Genomic DNA, 17,153 nt, shown 5'->3' on the forward strand with positions numbered 1-17,153 from the left:
CCTATCACTAGCAGTAATACACCCCTGCCTCTATGAAGGCTCATGTCCAATTGATAAAGCTTATTATAAGGCTGTAAATTATTCTCAGAGCAGCAAGAACAGGGTTTGTTTTCATTGAGGAAACACGAGCCGTGAGTTTAAGCAAGCTGTGGAGTACACAAGGGCATGCAAGTGATTTAATGGGGTTAAGCCAGCCATGAATTCAACATCCCGCTGATGCAGAGGAGGTCAGAAGCCCTGTAAGACCTGCACTTGGACACAAATTAGTGCCTAAAAGGAGGTTTCATTTTTAGGATCACAGAAAGTGGAGTTTTCAACTTCTAGGACACTGACGTTGTTGACGGTCACATATTTTGAGTGTTAAACACAAGCGTTTACAAGGGGTGAGAACAACACTGAGGTCCAGCGTAGCCAACATCCAACAAGACCCAACATGAACATCAGACTCGATCTTAAGTCTTTTCCAACCTCAATGATTCTATGAAGATTTTCAAGACATCCATAACCTGACATGTTGTGATACAGCACAGTGTAACAACCAACAGACGAAAGCTGGCGGTCCTAAACCAAAAAATAAATAGCTGCCTCTTTATACATAAGAACACAGATTTAAGTAGCTATCTACTGGGAGACAGGTAATGAAGTTTAGTATTTATAATTAATACCCTGCTGCAAGAGTAAAGTAAGTAATTCCTCTTAACAATTCATTTTTCCTCTTGTTGCTGGAATGCTGCATAAAACCAGTATTAAGCTAAAATGCTGGCAAGTACACAAAGTAGAAGTCTCCAAAAACTGGAAGCTAAGAATAAAATTTTCCCTTCCCGAGAGAGCATGCCTACAAAACAGCAGGAATCACGGCCAGCTCAAAGCTCACACCCTGCTCAAAGCTTGCAGCCACAGCAGCACATTTCCCGGACGAGATGCCAGGTGGGTAAAGCAGCCTCAGCATCTGCCACCTCAAACCAGCCGCTCCACGAAGGTGGACAGCGGAGCACTAGCTTCTGCACTGGGGGGGTCATGCACTGAAGGGGAAAAAAGACAGTTGAGATCCTTCAAACCCCAGAGAAAATCTTGCAGGAGAAAGTGAGCTGCATTAGGAAATGGGACAATCTTGCTGCTCTGAAGACACACGGTAGCCAGACTTGTCTGTCCTTGGGGCGGGAAATCACTAAAATTTGAGCAACTTAAAGGGTGGCAAGTGAGAAATCAAAATATTAAAAGACAGAAAACAGTTAAAAAAGGGACCAAACGGAAGAAGATGTTGCATGAATTTAACTGGTTGTCTAAACTAAAACATGTAAGAATGAAGCAGATGTATAGTCCTAGATGCCTGTACAAACAATTTAATTCTGGACAGAGAAGTATTTCTTCTCAGAGAGGGAACAGTAGTATTCCCTCTCTGCAGTGGTATTTCAGGAGTTATGCCCAAATGCTTTTCCCTCCTGAATTACCCCTCCGTTGGCAGCAGAAACTCACCCACCTTGCTACAGGTGCCCTCGCACAGGGTAACCTTAACAAAGGAGGTAGCCAGCTTGGGTTATGGATCCCATTTCCATTTACAGCCTCTTCTTTTGCCCCAGATCAAAAAAAAAAAAAAACCCAACATAAATAGATTTCCAAAATTAGTGAACGCGTCGCTGTTTGCTCAAAAGCCTATTGCCAAATTCCTCCCACACTGGGTTTGAAGTTACATAAAATCCCCACGTTACAAGCCTGAGGAAGGACCTGGCACACAGGAGACCCGGCACAACAAGAGCGTACGCAAGCTGGGGATCCATCCAGACGCACCACCCGTCGGTTTTCCAGCAGGTTTCCAGCCCCAGAGGGTTAGAGCAATCCCACTTGTTTCCCTCCAGCTGCACTTTGCTATCTGCAGGTATCTAAGAGGAAGACTGTTATTAAAATTAGCACTGGATTCATGCACTCATTTCTGTGAACGTCAAGAGAAAGGGCTTGTTAAAACCCAAAATAAAACTGGACCTCTACAAACAAATGGTTCATAAATTTAAAAAAAACACAAACAGGGAACTATCCCATCTTTTATTTGTCTACAGCAGCTCTATGCATTACTATTTAAAAAAAAAAAAAAAAATCAGTCTGCCCCTAAAATAAAATTTAAAGAACAATTTTGCCTGTCTGCCAGTTCAACCTGATTAACTAACAACAACCAGGGGTCAGGTGAGAGCAGGATGTGCTGGCACACACCCTGCAAACACACAACTGCACCCAACAGCAAGCACAGCAGCAAGCAGAGCCCAAACCCCCCGCACCACACAGAAGGAGTTTGTATTTGCAGGAAAGGCTTTTTTCAGGCTATGGACCCACATTTCTACCAAAACTCTTTAAAATTTATCAATGGCCCCAAATAGCATCCTTTTTCCATGTTTTTAGTCCTTCAGCTTTCCTACTCATGGAAACATCCCAGGTTTGTCATGGGCATGTTAATAAAAAATAAGGTTGTATTTTAATTCTGAGGTTCAGCAGCTCCAGCATTTCTTAGATGCTTAAACAGCTTGACATGAACGAGACTTCCCTCCTTTATAAAATGTAATCCACATTGTAATCTCCACTATACACAGGCTTTGCTTATGCTAAAAAAGCAAACAAAAAAAAAAATGCCTTCAGGCTTCTGAGGTCTGAACAACAAATGTTGGTCTGCATTAAGACAAAACTTGAAGAGCTTCACCTCCCATATGTTCTCTTTTTTTATTATTTTTTTATTTTCTTAAGAGAGAAAAATCTGGAAGCCTAAAGCTCTTCTTATCTAAACATCTGCAAGACTAACAACCCTGCCGGCCTAAAAAGGCCCATCCTGGGCAGGCACCCTGCGTTCAGATGAGCTGATGGGGTATTGAGCAGGCATTAGCATAGATCCATCTGAAAGCCTACCTGCCTCAGCAATCACCCTTCTTTCTGAAGAAAGGAAATAAAATGCAAAACCTCAGCACTCAAACCGGAGGAAACTCCAACCTCCAGCCGGTTTTGCTTAGGCCAGGTCTTGCCAGCATGGGGATGAAGATGGACTCCACAGGTGCTGGTGGATGCACCAGCACCTAACACCAGGACCTTCATCTGCAACCCCAGGGCTAAGCACACCAGGAGGAAATACAAACACCTCGGGTGGAGACTTGCAGTTCCAGCAAGATCCTCAAGCCAAAAAGGAAATATCTGGGCAGATTTCCCCGCGGCCCAGCAGCACCTCTGGCTCCTGCCACTGCAGATGCTGCAGATGTTCCCTCGCTGCCACTGTCATTCAGCTCCTGCCACACTTAAAACTGAGTGATTTGGTAAAATACTTACAAGCCTGAAGTGCTGGGCCTGCTTGGTTTATTAGTTTCTAATGTGGCCGGCTAGAGACAAAAGCCAAGGACAAATGTGCAGCAGTGCCTATGATTAACTGAAATACGGTGCTACATTGCTGTGAAATCTTTTGTACAGAGCACTGTGCTTTTAATACCCAAATGTGACCCTGCTCCCAGAAATACTGCACCACAACTGGATAATGTACAACCAGAAAAAAAAAAAAAAAAAAAAGCAGAGGAGTTAATAGACAATCCTGCTCCTTCCCCAAAAAAGCCACAGACAGAGGAAAGGCTAAAACACACCCGGGGGGCGGGGGGGGGGGGAAATCACTAACAGTATCAAACATCTTATTTAAACAGAACCTTGAAACCAAGCCAAGCTCTCCAGAAAAGGAGGTCAAGGCAGCTGTAAGCATATACCTGTCCCTGTGGCACATCCCCCAGATGCAGCCCTCCCATCCCCTGCTTTCCTAAATCAGCATTTTCTGGTTTATACAACATCTTTGCCGGGTTTGGAGTTGTAATTTTGGAGCGGGGGAAGAGACACCATTTCTCCTGTGCTGAAATATGAAAGAACAGAGAGGATTGAACACACCAGGAAAACAAGTAACTGAATATACCGAAAATAAGTATTTCTTCTTTCACTTACAAACACGGTAAGGGCTGAGTGGCATCCTGCATGGTCACAAGCGTGTCAGAAAGGGATTTTTCTTTTAACACAGATTATGGGTTACTGGTGTATGCAGTCACCTGGAATCATTGGTGAATGCTCCCTCCTAATACACCCCCCTGAAATGAACTTTATAAATCAAGAAAAACCCCGGACACGAGCCATTTCAACAGCAGGCATGAAGAAGATTTAAGAAACTCAACTGCTGTAGCTTCCACTTCAGCCCAGTCCGGGGTCCCATTTCTCATCGGGCTGGAGGAGAGCCACCGAGAACAGATTTCAAGAAGCATTACACCACAATATGGAAAACTTATAACGCTATAAATTTTTACTACGAGCATTTACACTCCGTTCTCCACAGCTGGGGAAAATATAGGTTAAAAAAAAAAATGGCACGAGCTAAAAAGCCTGTTCTTTGCCAGCTGGCAGCACCCGCGAAGGGACGACTTCTGCCCAAGCCCTGGGTCCGGCAGAGCCCACACAGACCCTTCCTGGGCCAGGTCTACCCAACAGCAACCAAACCCTGAAGAGAAAGGGAAGAAATCAAGGGGGAAAAGGATGATTTTTGAAAACAGTTTGCTTTTGCTGCTGCTCCTCTTGCAAAGGAAAGTGGGTCAGAGAAAACAGACCCTGGCAGGAGCATACGAAAAGCCACAGGTTGAGGGAGGTTTGGGGGGCTGTTTTGGCCAAAGCTTCATTTACTAATTATTTAATTATCTGTGTATTAATAATACCAGTGTTTGAGAGAAGCTAGGATCTTCTGCTTCAGGAAAAACACTGCCTTAAGAAGAAAATTTCCAGTGGTCTTCTGCTCCAGCAAAAGCATCCCAGGACCCTGCTCCTTCCCCCAAACTGCCCGGGAATTCCCAAACTCAGCACCACTCACACGGCTCCTGCTCTCCCCTATCTGCTCAGTGCCAGAGCACGTCTAAAGAAGAAATCAAGTTTGAAATCGTGACAGCAATCATCATAAGCAATGCTGTTCCCATGGCAGCCGGGCAAGGGATTTACAGAGCGACGCCGACAAGGCAAGGGAAAGGACGAGGACAGACGGAGGGGGGACGGAAGAGCGACGGTGCCAAAAAGAGAGGGCACAAATCCACAGCTTAACTCAAAACCGCGGCTTCTGGCTCAGTACCATGGGAGCATGTCCTTGGAAAGCTTCCTCCTCCTCCTCCTCCTCGCCGAGCGGGGAAGGAGAGATTTCAGCAGCAGCTTTTAGAGTTAGCATCTTCCCATCAACAAACTCTAAATGGGATCGCTTTTCGGGTCATCTCTGCCTCAAAAGATCACCTCCTGTTGACACAATCAGGCACAAACTGCAACAAAAGGCAATGTTTCACGCATACAAGGCACTCTTAAACGGCATTTCCCTACCTGATGCAATTAACTCCTCAAATGCGGGCACACTGGAGCATCCAGGGCTGCAGTTGCCGCTGGGGAAGGAGGAGGCTGGATCTAACACAAATGCAGTTTATCACCTCCAGCACGCAAGCAGGGCAAGATGCAGGATGCTTTGACACTGCTCTCTCCCTGTGGGGTACCACGGGCAGGATGGACGGACAGGAGTTGCACAAAGAAACCCCCAAACCCGCATTAAAACCGACGGGCAGCTTTACATCAGAGCAGGCCGCTTGCAGCGTGCAAGGCAAGGTCACTATTTCATCATTTTCACCATCTCACCGAACAATTTCTAACCATTCAAAAGGCTGAAATTAAAACCTCCTTCCTACAGCCAGGGTTAGGCCAGGCTTAAAAGCGCGGGGCCGGCACCTAGCTCTGCAACAGCGTGCGTGCAACCCTGAACAAGTCACTAAGGTGGTTATCCCCATTCCCAACTTTTTTTTTTATTATCTGCCCCCCCATCCTACCTTTATTTATTTCCAGGTTCTTCAGGCCACGGACTTTTCCATGCATCTACCTACAGTGTTTGCCACAGCAAGGCTGCGACGCTGGTTTAAGCAGAGGCACCCCCATGGTACAACCACACAACAAGGCATTTCTCCTGCCAGCACAAAACCGCTTTTAGGACTAATCTTGTGTTCACATCCCAGCTACCCCCACCGCATGCCCTGGGGCTCCCAACCCTGCGAGCCCAAATCGCTTGCCACCAGGAGAAGCAGCAAATATCTTCTAACGCTCTGCTGCAGATTTCTAGCAAATATCCGACGAGTTCATTAACAAAAGGAGAGAAAACAAGTGCCAGCCTTCTGCAAAATTCCCTCTCACGTACCACCGTAACCCGGCAGGGATGGTCATGTTTGACTCGACTGCCGAGGCACCGCATCTCCAGGCGCTGCCAGGTAACATTTCTGGGCTTGGAGGGAAAAGGAATTAGTGGAATTAGTAGAAACAAACAGTTTGGTTTTTAATTTTGCTCAAATCCCATCCCACACAATCACCGGGCTGCGCAGAAAAAGTTCAGCGTGTGCTGAACTAAACTGCTCTAATTAAGTCAAAAGATGCTCGATACCAGGGAAATAATTCCAGTATTTAAACCCTGCTGAAAAGCAAGTGACTGCACCCAGCTTCTAATACCAGCACAAGTTACACCAACACTTCTCCAAAGCGTTCCTCTGCAGCCAGAGGGGAAGCAGAGGAAGGCAAGGAACCTGAAAGCATATTGAATTTTAAAAAAAGAGTAATAATCAGAAATATCTAAGCTGACTTACGATCATTACTACAGGCAACCAGCACAGGGCTTCACTCCTGGCAGAGCACTCGGCAGCTTGCACACGCAGACTTGGAGGCTTCATCTGACCTGAGCAATGGCTCTGGGTAATTAGGTCTGTGAGCTAAAAAGAGGGAAAAACCCCCCCACAGAGCAGAAAGGCGATGCCCCTCCCTCGGAGGGCAGGCACAAGGCGGGGAAGGCCTCGCTCCCCAGGGCTGAGCGGGGTCCCAGGCAGCCCCCCGGCTACACCGCATCTTCTGCGGCTGCTTCTCACCCCCGGGTAAAAAAACAGGGGGGCTCTCCCCCTCCTGCACCCTCCCGCACTGCTTCACCTGAGGAATTTTCCTTGCACGGGCGAGCAAATTCCTAACCCGACCTTACCAAGGCATCACCAAGCCTGCATGACAAATACCCCCTGGCACTGCAGATCTTCTTTGTCACCTAAAATGCCTCGCAGATAAAGATTTCTGCTTCCGGACTGCAGGCTGGGCTTGCAGACATCTACCTGCTTCAGGAGAAAGGTTACCTTAAACCCACAGACACACATACAACACTTCCATAATTCACCATATTGAAGTCTGCATTCACAAAATCTCCCGCCCTCAGCCCAAGTTTAACAAGAAGGTATTTCCCAATCATCAGGGGTTCCCCTAAATTCAGATTTCAGAGAGTAGGAACTGCAACCCGCACCATGCACCCCAAAAAACTTTGCTCGGTGCTGTAAATAAAATGCTGCAACGCCCCAGCCAAGCTTAAGGTTGCTGCTTTAATATAAAATCCTTAACGTATTTATTTCTTACGCAATTATAGATGAAGTTTAATCCTCTATTACAAAACCTGCCCGGCAGGTTAAGTCAGCAGTGGGAGACATGTTGGGAGCCACTCTCAATTCAATAAAAGAAAATAAACCCAAGCTCCCTGCAACACTAATTCTTGGAGAATCAAGCACTTTAAATCAAACTATTTTAGTGAAATTAAACCCAGCCTAACACGGCAAGAAGAAATGAGAGCTAGTGAGTGAAAACCTGCACCCTGCTATCGCTCTAAAACATCGCGGCCGGTTGCTGTGGCAATGCTAAACACAAGGTGATACCAGGCAGGGAAATCACTGTAGGAGCAGATAAATTCAACCCCTTTCATCCTCCTTTATACCAGAAATTTGCAATAAAAGTGCAAGTTGAGAATGAGCTGTGCAAGTAAACTCCAAGCACCAGGCTCCCGAGTTTCTTCTGCTGGACACCCAACGCTACAGAAGGCTGCAAACGTTAAAAATAATTGTTTTCTGCTAACTCAAAATGACACACTTTTTATTTCTAGCTGCAAAACCTCCGCTGATGCATTTCAAATAGGAAGGCAATAATGCAATTACAACACGATGCTGTGGAAACTGTTAAAATCTTTGAGCGACGGTGGGTGAAGCCAGAGATTCCCCGCATTTGGTCCCAAAAATGGTGCTTCAGAGCGAGTATTGCCCAGGCTCCAGCTCCTTCCCAGACCCAGCCCGATGCCTCTTCCCCCTGCATCAATGTTTTGGGTTGTATTTTGACTCCTGGCCCACATTTTGCTTGACTTTCAGGTCCTGTTCCACATCCGCCCCATGTCAGGGAGATACTTTGGGGGATGGCAGCCTCTGGGGTGGATCTCGAAAGGCTGAAGCTTGCTGGAGAGGGCCAGCTGCAGGGATGGAGCATTTTTAAGGAGGTTTACCAATAAAAAAATAACAGGAAAAGGCAGGAAAAAAGTCAAGAGGAAAAAAAAAAAAATACCTTTTGCAGCAAGTGTCAAACCAAACCTACAAAAACCAGAGCCACGCTTTGACTTTCTCAAGACTTTTTCTCAATGAATCCTACCAGTTCCAGCAAGGAAAAACGAGAACAAAGCGCAGCCTGGGATGGTGTAAAATGGAAAAAGCAACATTGCTCCTGGCCTGCGGGGTTACGTGGCTGCGCCGATGCGGGTGACAAACCACCCCTGATGATCTGAGCCTCTGGACCGCAGCGTTTCAGCTCCTGGTCGCTTCCTGCAGCACCAAGTCGCACCAAACTTTCGCACGGCTCCACCAGTACACCACGGTTCAGCTCGTTAATAAATCTCAGTAATTATCTAAATAACAACATGCAGCCAGTCTCTTAATTGGGATGAAGGTCAAGCACATATGGTAAGCGTATTAATTTTTCTTTATGTTTCCGTGTCTATTAAAAATAGGTGCTTATAAATCCTCTCTCCCTGTCTAAATATACACACAAACAAATTATATTTAGAATTACATCAACAGATCTCTAACACAGGACATCAAAGGAAGGCTGTCACCTATCCCCTTTAAGCCCACTTCGAGCCAGTGCAAGGAAAATATTAAACTGCAGAAGGAAAATTAGAAACAACTAAGACAAGAGAACCATCTGGAAGCCCTCTCCTTTCAAAACCCAGGGATTTCTCTGTCTCTTTTCCAAGCAATCACCAAACCGCAGTCTTTAGGAGAGCTCGGTTTATATATGAGCTGCTTTTGCATATTACGTGTGCAGTGTGTAATTATCTGTACATGTCTGGGTGACTAAAGGTACACGGAACGACTTGGAGCTCAAAATATATTGCCTGAGTAGCCTACAGCTGCTAAATTTCCTCATTTTTGAGAAACCCAACTGGCTCGAGCACACCCTCCCAGGCAGGCATCCTGAGGCCACCACTCTCCCTGTCCCACTCACACACATCATTCCATCTTTAACGACTCCACCATAGAGGAGCACCACCGATCCACAGACCTAAAACGTGGAAAAACCAAAGGAGAAAAGCATTCCCAGCATGCTCACACACAGCCAGCTCCTGGAAAAATGCACCATTTTCCTATTTATAGGCGTCTCAGCTGGCAGAAACCACAGGGACCTCAACTGTTCAAAGCCAAAATGAGGACTTTTTTTTTTTTTTTCCCCTCCCTTTTTTAATTCCCCCTCAAGCTAAACACTGCAGATCTACCCTGCCCTTGCTGCACGCCGCTGGACCGCAAGCAGATGGAAGAGGAGGAGTGTGTGGAAGCTGCACAAGAATCCAGGGCAGAAGGACGAGCCAAGAAGTCCTCCTCCTTCAAACCCCAACAATGGCAAGACCCAAAGTTTGGCACCAAAAACCAGAGAGAATAAGACTTCACCAAGAGCAAAGCTACAAACCTCAGGCTTCGTTCTTAAGAGAACTGGGCAACAGTACCAAAAACGCACTGTGGATGGAGCAGGAAAAAGGCAAGAGAAGAGCAGAACAGGCAGTGCTGCACAGCATCCACATCTCCTTCCTAGAGATACCCAACCGGGAGATAAACGACCTCATTTAATCTGGCTCCGCTGCAAGCAACCAGCGTCACAAAGTTCGGGTCCAGCTGGGAATTCTCCTACAATGACATCAAAAATAATAAACCAAAGTGAGAAATTTGTCTGATAACTTACTGGCTGGCCAGGCGAGCAGGTGAAGGCCTCCTCCCACGACCGAAACAAATTTGGGTGTATAAAGAGAGTTTTCTTTAAATAAACTGACTTTTCAGAGACATTAAGGCTTAAGCACAGAGCTGAAAAACCCTCAGGTACACTCAGGCAAGGAGAGCCAAGTTTTTCCCTTACTATTCTTGATTTCACACGCTGTGGGACCATCATTAGAGTCCTTAATAGAGGGGAGGAATGTTCAAAGGGAAATGCAGGTGTAAAACCAAGCCCTTCCCTTCCATTAGCACCTCCCTGATGGATTAGCATATACTCCAGGATCTGAATTTGGGCTTTTAACCACAGCACATTTGTCAGGAGCTTCTGCATTGTGCCAAGGGCACCAATGTTACCAGTCGTTTGCCCTAGAGAAAAGCAGAAAACAGAATCCAGATGCCTACAGCAAGCAAAAAATAATCAAGTCCCAAAGCGACACAAACACCGAATGGCCCACGAGTCTCTACAGCTGCAGTGCACCTTAAAAAAAACCCCACGGTAATAACCACAACCAAAAACCTGAAGTTTTACCCTGTTTGAATCCGTATCAAGGCACATTAACAAAGTCAATGGGGTGTTCAAATGCACCGGACCTAAACCCCGGCCCCACCAAAGCCCCCACGTGCACCACCAAGGCCCACCAGCGTCACCGGTCTGGTGGAGATACGGCATGGTAAAAAGACCATCTTCCCCCAAAATGGAGCTAAATTCAAGCTGGGGAGGTCTACCTGCAGCAAAGCGCAGAAGAACAAGCGGATAAATACATTTCAGCCACAGGGCGTGCAAGGGAACCTGCCGCAGCACCTGCAGTTTCCACCATAACACGAGACACCAGCTGAGGATATCCCCGGGAGTCCCAACCCAATCCGTCTCGCCCCCCCGTGGAACGACCCCACCAAGGTGTCACTTGTCTGAGAGGGTCCTCCGCCCTCCAGCGGCCAGGGATGATCTCGGTGTCTTCTCGAAGGAAGCGCTCGCTTGCCCCAGGTTTGGCTGTATCAGCTGCGTCGCTGCAGCTCTAGTGAGAAGAGATAAAGTTTCTTCTGCTCCCAGCCTACAACACAAACATCCAACAAGTAGGTCCGGGTTGTTGTCGGGCAGCTCCATGGAGGAGCTGCAGACCTTGCGTGGAGCTTGGCAGCGGCTCCGAGCTCAGGGCCTCAAGCTGGCCACAATTTTAGCACCCAAAGAGGTGAGGCAAGCTGGTTTTGCTGGACGCTGAAGTTCTCAAGAACCTGAGCTCTGACTGCCAAGTGGGACGCAGAGAGCGACCAACCAGGCTCACATCAGCCAGAGTTTCCTTGCTAATCGGAAAAATGTGGTAAACGCCACCAGCACGTACTCAAGTTGCCTGTAGTTCAGCTCCCCAACTCAATACCCCACCGCTACAGCCTGCGTGGAGTTCCATCTCAGCAACAACGATGCCCCGTCCTTGGAAGGGTTCAAGGTCAAGCGGGACAGGACTTTGAGCAACCTCATCTAGTGGAAGACGTCCCTGCCCACGGGTTGGACTGGATGACCTTTTAAAGGTCCCTTCCAACCCAAACCATTCTGTGAATAATTTCCATGGAAAATAAGGCTGAGCCTGTTGATTTACCAAGCTCCGACCAACGCTTTCCAAGCCCCCACATCTCACAGCAGTACAACTCCAACGCTGTGAGCTACAAAATCAATTCCTCCGAAAAACAAGCCATGCACATCCTTCTTCATCACACCCCCCCGCAGGTACAGGACGAGGGGAAGCCACCATCTCCAGCAAACGTCCCACCAGCCATCAGGGTTTGTTTTTAATTGCGCTCTCCACCGCGGCGGCCACCCGTGATTTGGAAATACCCAACCGGTTCCCAGAACGTGCCGTGTGACGCATTCCTAATATCGTGACATTCGAGAGCGAGGAGCGAACCACGGAGTACCCCCCACCTCCGAAGAAAACCATCGCTGAGCTACTGCAAATAATCCTCTTCTCAAGCTAAAAGCCCACGCACTGGGACAAGCGCGTCCTCGATAAGACACGCCATTAACGAAGCGGCAAACGCGACTCAGAGGCGCAGCGAAACACCGAGCTTCAAGGCAGACGCGGGGAAACACGGCTCCTAGAAACATCTGAACGCTTCCTGACAGCCTTCAGAGTCCCAAACCAGAACGCACACCCCAAGAAAACCCTAAAGTCAAACCAATAAATTAGTATTTCTTTCAAAAAGTTGTTAAGAGAAACCACTCTGGCTTTTTTAAGCAGCCCAGCTTTGTGACACTCAAGACTTTTTTAGACAACAAGCAGCAGTGTGATATAACACTTTTAACCATCCAGCTCGGTGTGACACTTGGTTTGACACCAAATGCCACTGCTGCCTCCCAGGACAGGCTCGCTCACACTCTTAAACTAAAAAGATAAAATATCTCAATTAGGCTAAAACTTTTTGGACGGATAGTAGAGTTGATTGAGGGTCGCTCAGGACGGGACCGTCGCTCCCCACCAGGGTTAAGCTCACGTAAATCAGGTGCAGCGTTTGCTCCAGGCTATCCCGTCCTGGGAGAAAGTCAGGAGTCGGGTCTAGCAAAACACAGCCTGGATTCAAAATGAAATCCTCCGTCTCTCACTAATTTTAGAAGGCTCGGCCACGGGCATCGTTTCAGTCGAAACAGATCCTCAGCTGCTCCAGGTGGGCACAGACAGAACTCGTAGCATTTGCTCAAAAAGGTTTGCTCTGTCGTCCTTGCTCAAAACACGCCATTTTTAGCTTTGCCTCCGCTCCAAGCATTGCACAGAGGTGTGCTACACGCCGGGTGTCTGCCTCCTTCCACCCCACAGCCAAAGTTTAGGAAGCACCCGAGTCCTTCGTGAAGGAAGTCTAAAAATGTAAAAATAGCGTTCAGAATCAACAAGAAAAGGAGGCGGGGGGGGGGGGGGGGGGGGGGGGGGGAGAAACCCCACCGCTCCCAGCAGAACTGAATGGCCTGCACAGAAGAAGCGCTAAGGCCGGCGGCCCCGGTGTGGTGTCGGGGGGGTGTTGGGAAAATCCCCAGCGCAGAGGAGAAGCGGAGTTCACCGGCCATTAGGCCGCTCTCCCCCCCCTTGGCCTGGCTCCTTCCTCCTGTCAGAAAATGGGGTCAGGGCAGGGGCCGGCCGGGGGCTGCTGCGAGGAGGATTCAAGGAGCGAAAATAAAGACAGGAGTCGGTGACTCCTCCACACATCAGGAGAAAGGAAATTAATAATAATTAATAATAATAATAATAAAAAAGGTGCGGAAAAATGGCCCCGCGGGGAGGCCGGGACACGTCCGCACTCCCCGCCGGGCCGGGGGCCCGGGCCCCGCCGCTCTGCCCGGGGCAGGGCCGGGAGGGCAGAGCAGGGGCGGCCCCGCCACCCCCGGCCGCCGGCTGCGCCCGCCGCTCCGCTCTCCGCCACCGCCCCCCCCGCTCCCCCCCCCCCCTCCGCCGCCGCCGCCCGCCGGCGCCCGGCCGCGACGCTCACGCAAGGCCGGGGATGCGCGGCCTACCCCGCCGGCCCGCCCGCCGCGCCCGGGGGAGGGAAGGAGGGAAGCGGCAGCGGCGGCAGCGCCTCGGCCCGGCTCCCCCCCGCACCCCCCGGCCCCGGCGGCTCCCCGCGGGGCGGCCCGGCGCGGCGCGGCTCGGCCGGGGCCGGCAAGGCCTCAGGCCGCGGCGGGGGTGGGGAGCGGCGGGGGCGGCCGCCGCGGCGCGGCCCGCGCTTACTCCGGGGTGGGGTGCTCCGGGTCGTAGAAGTCCCCCATGGTCGGGCGGGCGCTGTCGGGGGCAGGCGCGGCCCCTGGGGCGGGCAGGGCCGGGCCGCGCCGCGGGGGAGGCCCCTCTCCGCCCTCCGAGCCCGGCGGGGGCTCGGCTCCGCCGCCGCCGCCTCACATCCTCCGCCGGGCCCCGCGCTGCAGCGGCCGCCGGCGGGGCCCCGCCATCCGCGCCGTGCCCTGCCCTGCCCTGCCCGCCGCCCGCCGCCGAGTCCGCCCCGGCCGCCCGGCTCCTCCCCGCCGCGCCGCCGCGCCGCCGCCGCCGCCGCTCCGCTCCCCCCGGGCGGGCAGCGGCACCGCCACCGCCGGGGACAGGCCGGGATCTCACCGCGACCGCACCGGGAGCGGCCGCGGCCCCGCCGGGAGCTGCCCGGGATCGCTGGGACCGCACCGGGATCTCGCTGGGATCGCACCGGGATCACCGGCACCAACCGAGGGACCACCCGCGGCACTCCGAGGTCACCCCCGGGACACCGGCGCCCCAGGCATCTGGGATCGACAGCACCCCCGGGACCTCCTGCACCCCCACCCCAGGATCACCCTCAGCGCCCCCGGGGTCACCGGCGCTCCCACATCACCCCTGGGATCACCCCCGGGGTCACTGACACCCCTGGGCAGCACAGGACGCCAACACCTCAGGGATCGCCGGCACCCCGGGATCACCCTCAGCCCCGGACATCAGCACCCCCGGGATCACCGGCGCTCCCAGATCACCCCCAGGATCACCCCTGGGATCACCGGCGCTCCCAGATCACCCCTGGAGTCACTGACACCCCTGGGCAGCACAGGACGCCAACACCCCAGGGATCACCGGTACCCCAGGATCACTCCCAGGCCACTGGCACCCCAGGATCTCCCCCGGGATCACCCCTGGGATCACCGGCACTCCCCAATCACCCCCGCGGTCACTGACACCCCTGGGCAGCACAGGACGCCAACACCTCAGGGATCACCAGCACCCCAGGATCACCCTCAGCCCCGGACATCAGCACCCTTGGGATCACCGGCACCCCAGGATCACTCCCAGGTCACTGGCACCCCAGGACAACCCCTGGGATCACCCCCCGGGCCCACCCCAGTCCCCCGCTCTAAGGAGAGCACTGAGCTCCCCAGGCCCTGCCGGCCCCCAGGCCACATTTCAGAGAGAAACGCCACAAAATCACTAAAAAACCTCTCTCGTCTTTTCACAGGTCATTTTATTTCCCCAACTTCCCAAACCCCGGGAAGAGCTCCTCCAGTGAGGCGCTGCCGGAGCACCCCAGGATACCTGCCTGCTTTCGGGGTGCGGTAGGACCTTTCCGCTCCTGCGCGAGCCTCAAAACTACATTTGCGGCATCCAAAATTTGAGATTTCTTGTCCAGATTTGGGACCACGGCGTGAGCAGCAACGGTGCAGGGCTCCGTGAGGATGGGGTGGGTGGCACCGAGCAGCACCCACGCAGAAGCACGAGGGGGAAGCAAAGGTGGGGTGGATGGAGGAGAAGGTCGAGGGAAGGCTGAGCTCGGTGCACGTGGAAGTGTTTTCTTGGGAAGTTCAGCCTGGGTTGAATTCCCAGCAGCTTTATAAGCCTTTGAAAACGGATAATTACAAAGAAAAGGTGATTTCTAGGCTGTTATCCACGGCACTTCCAGGGAGCAGGTGCTGGTAATATGAGTGAGCTGCAACAAATTAAACCAAACCGAACAGCTCGGGCTAATTAATTTCCCAGTGTAAATGGGCGCGGCACGTGGAAAACCTCCGACCCAGGATGCTCCTGCCGTGGCTGGTGCCAGTTTTGGCAGCGGGGGCTGTTTGTCCCCCATCTCATCGCTCGGTGAGGCCCAGCCAGCGTCGCCCCGTAAAGCTCCAGCCAAATGCCAGCAGGTTTTCCAGTAACCCCAGTGCTGTGCCAGCGGGTTTTCCAGTAACCCCAGTGCTGTGCCAGCGGGTTTTCCAGTAATCCCTGTGATTTGCTAGGCTTCAGCCGGTGGCCGCAGATCACAGGTGCTGCGTTTTGGGGCTTACAGCATGATTCTTCCAACTCCCCAAATAATTTCAAAGCTTTTGGGGCTCCCTGACCTCCTGGGGGGATAAAGAAGCGACTCCTGGTGGCTCTGAACTCAGGCCAGACCCTGTGCGTTCGCCGCTCCAGCGAGCAGCACCCGCTGGCTGCAGCAGCAGAGGGCAAACGTCGAGGACCACCCGAAATGTGTAGCAGACATAAAAATCGTGGATGACACTTTTATTCCTTGCAGGGATGAGAAGCGGAAACCCCGAGGAGGAGCCAGGCGCCAGAGCTCCTTTAAGCAGGAGATGGGACCCTCGTGGCTGGATGTGTGGTGTACAAACTTCGCTGGCGTGTGCCAAGCTGGAGTCAGCCTCCCACCTCTGCTGGTGCTAGGGGAGGAAGAGGAGGAGGAGGACTTCCAGCAGGCCTTCAGCACGCTCCGCTCAGCGGGTGAAGATACCAGCGCCTGGCGAAGCAGCACGGTATCCTCCGGAGCTTCCCAGTTGCTGGGCACCGGGATCTCACTCTGGATCTGAAACACCTTCCCGGACAGCAGCGGGCAAACGCTGCCCTACTGCGGCTGCGCTGGGGTGGGGAGGCTGCCAGCCATCAACTGGTGGTGGTGGAAACGCTCCTCTGCTGCGGGCGCCTCTCCAGCCCCTTCCTCTCTCCAGGAGGGCAAACACTCCGTCCACGGGAGGACTCGCTCTCACCTAGACTTGGCTTCTCAGGATCCACCCTGAGAGCATGAAACTAGCAAAGATGTGTCTTGACACTTGGGCAAGAACAAGCCCAGGAGGCTGTTGCCCCTGGCACCGGGAAGGAGGGAGGCAGAAGCAGCCCAGGTTGCCCACAACCGCCTCTCGGTCACAACGCTGCGTTTTCCAGAGACGCTCCAAAAACCAAGCGTTGCTGTTGGAACTCCCTGGCTTGCTTCCTGTCCAAGCAGCAGCTTTGATTACCAATAACTGTCACTCTAGCTGCGCAAAAGTTGGGTGGGGTTTTTTTTTTTTCCTACTGTTTATTTTTGATAAATCTGTTGTGGACATGAACACAAGGTGCTTTCTGAGGTGACGTTGGTTATTGAGGGCTGGGTTCCAGGCTGAGCCCGAATCTGCTACATGACATGCAGAAACGACAGGGGTTTATTCTTCCCAGCAGCTGTGATGAGCCCAGGTTTCTTGCGCATTTTCTCCAGGGATGACATGGTTCTGGTGTACGTGTGCTGGCAACGAAAAACCAAAAAGAATCATTAATGTGAACTTAGTTTTCAGAGCAGAATTCTCACCTGTAAAAGCTTTTT

The 17,153-nt window shown here is 51.6% G+C and overlaps 3 protein-coding genes across 6 annotated transcripts in view; 1 reads left to right on the forward strand and 2 right to left on the reverse strand.

The window, feature by feature from the left end:
* The window catches only part of SETD2 (SET domain containing 2, histone lysine methyltransferase), a 69,766-nt gene extending 55,783 nt beyond the window's left edge, over positions 1-13,983 (reverse strand). The window contains exon 1 of the mRNA XM_074870002.1: positions 13,817-13,983. Coding sequence (XP_074726103.1) covers positions 13,817-13,854 — 38 coding nt within the window. The 5' untranslated portion in view covers positions 13,855-13,983. The remainder of the gene's footprint in view (positions 1-13,816) is intronic.
* Positions 13,853-15,189, forward strand: LOC141952844 (uncharacterized). Its single transcript, XM_074890777.1, has 2 exons — positions 13,853-14,890; positions 15,054-15,189. The coding sequence occupies exons 1-2, from the start codon at positions 13,853-13,855 to the stop codon at positions 15,102-15,104; spliced, it is 1,089 nt and encodes a 362-aa protein (XP_074746878.1). The 3' UTR covers positions 15,105-15,189.
* KIF9 (kinesin family member 9) overlaps positions 15,040-17,153 on the reverse strand; it is a 29,677-nt gene continuing 27,563 nt past the window's right edge. For all 4 annotated transcript variants that reach the window (XM_074870383.1, XM_074870285.1, XM_074870141.1 and 1 more), the window contains one exon: positions 15,040-17,075. In XM_074870383.1, coding sequence (XP_074726484.1) covers positions 16,968-17,075 — 108 coding nt within the window. In that variant the 3' untranslated portion in view covers positions 15,040-16,967. The remainder of the gene's footprint in view (positions 17,076-17,153) is intronic.

The sequence above is a fragment of the Strix uralensis genome, chromosome 1, assembly GCF_047716275.1.
Source record: "Strix uralensis isolate ZFMK-TIS-50842 chromosome 1, bStrUra1, whole genome shotgun sequence".
Taxonomy (NCBI): Eukaryota; Metazoa; Chordata; class Aves; order Strigiformes; family Strigidae; genus Strix; species Strix uralensis.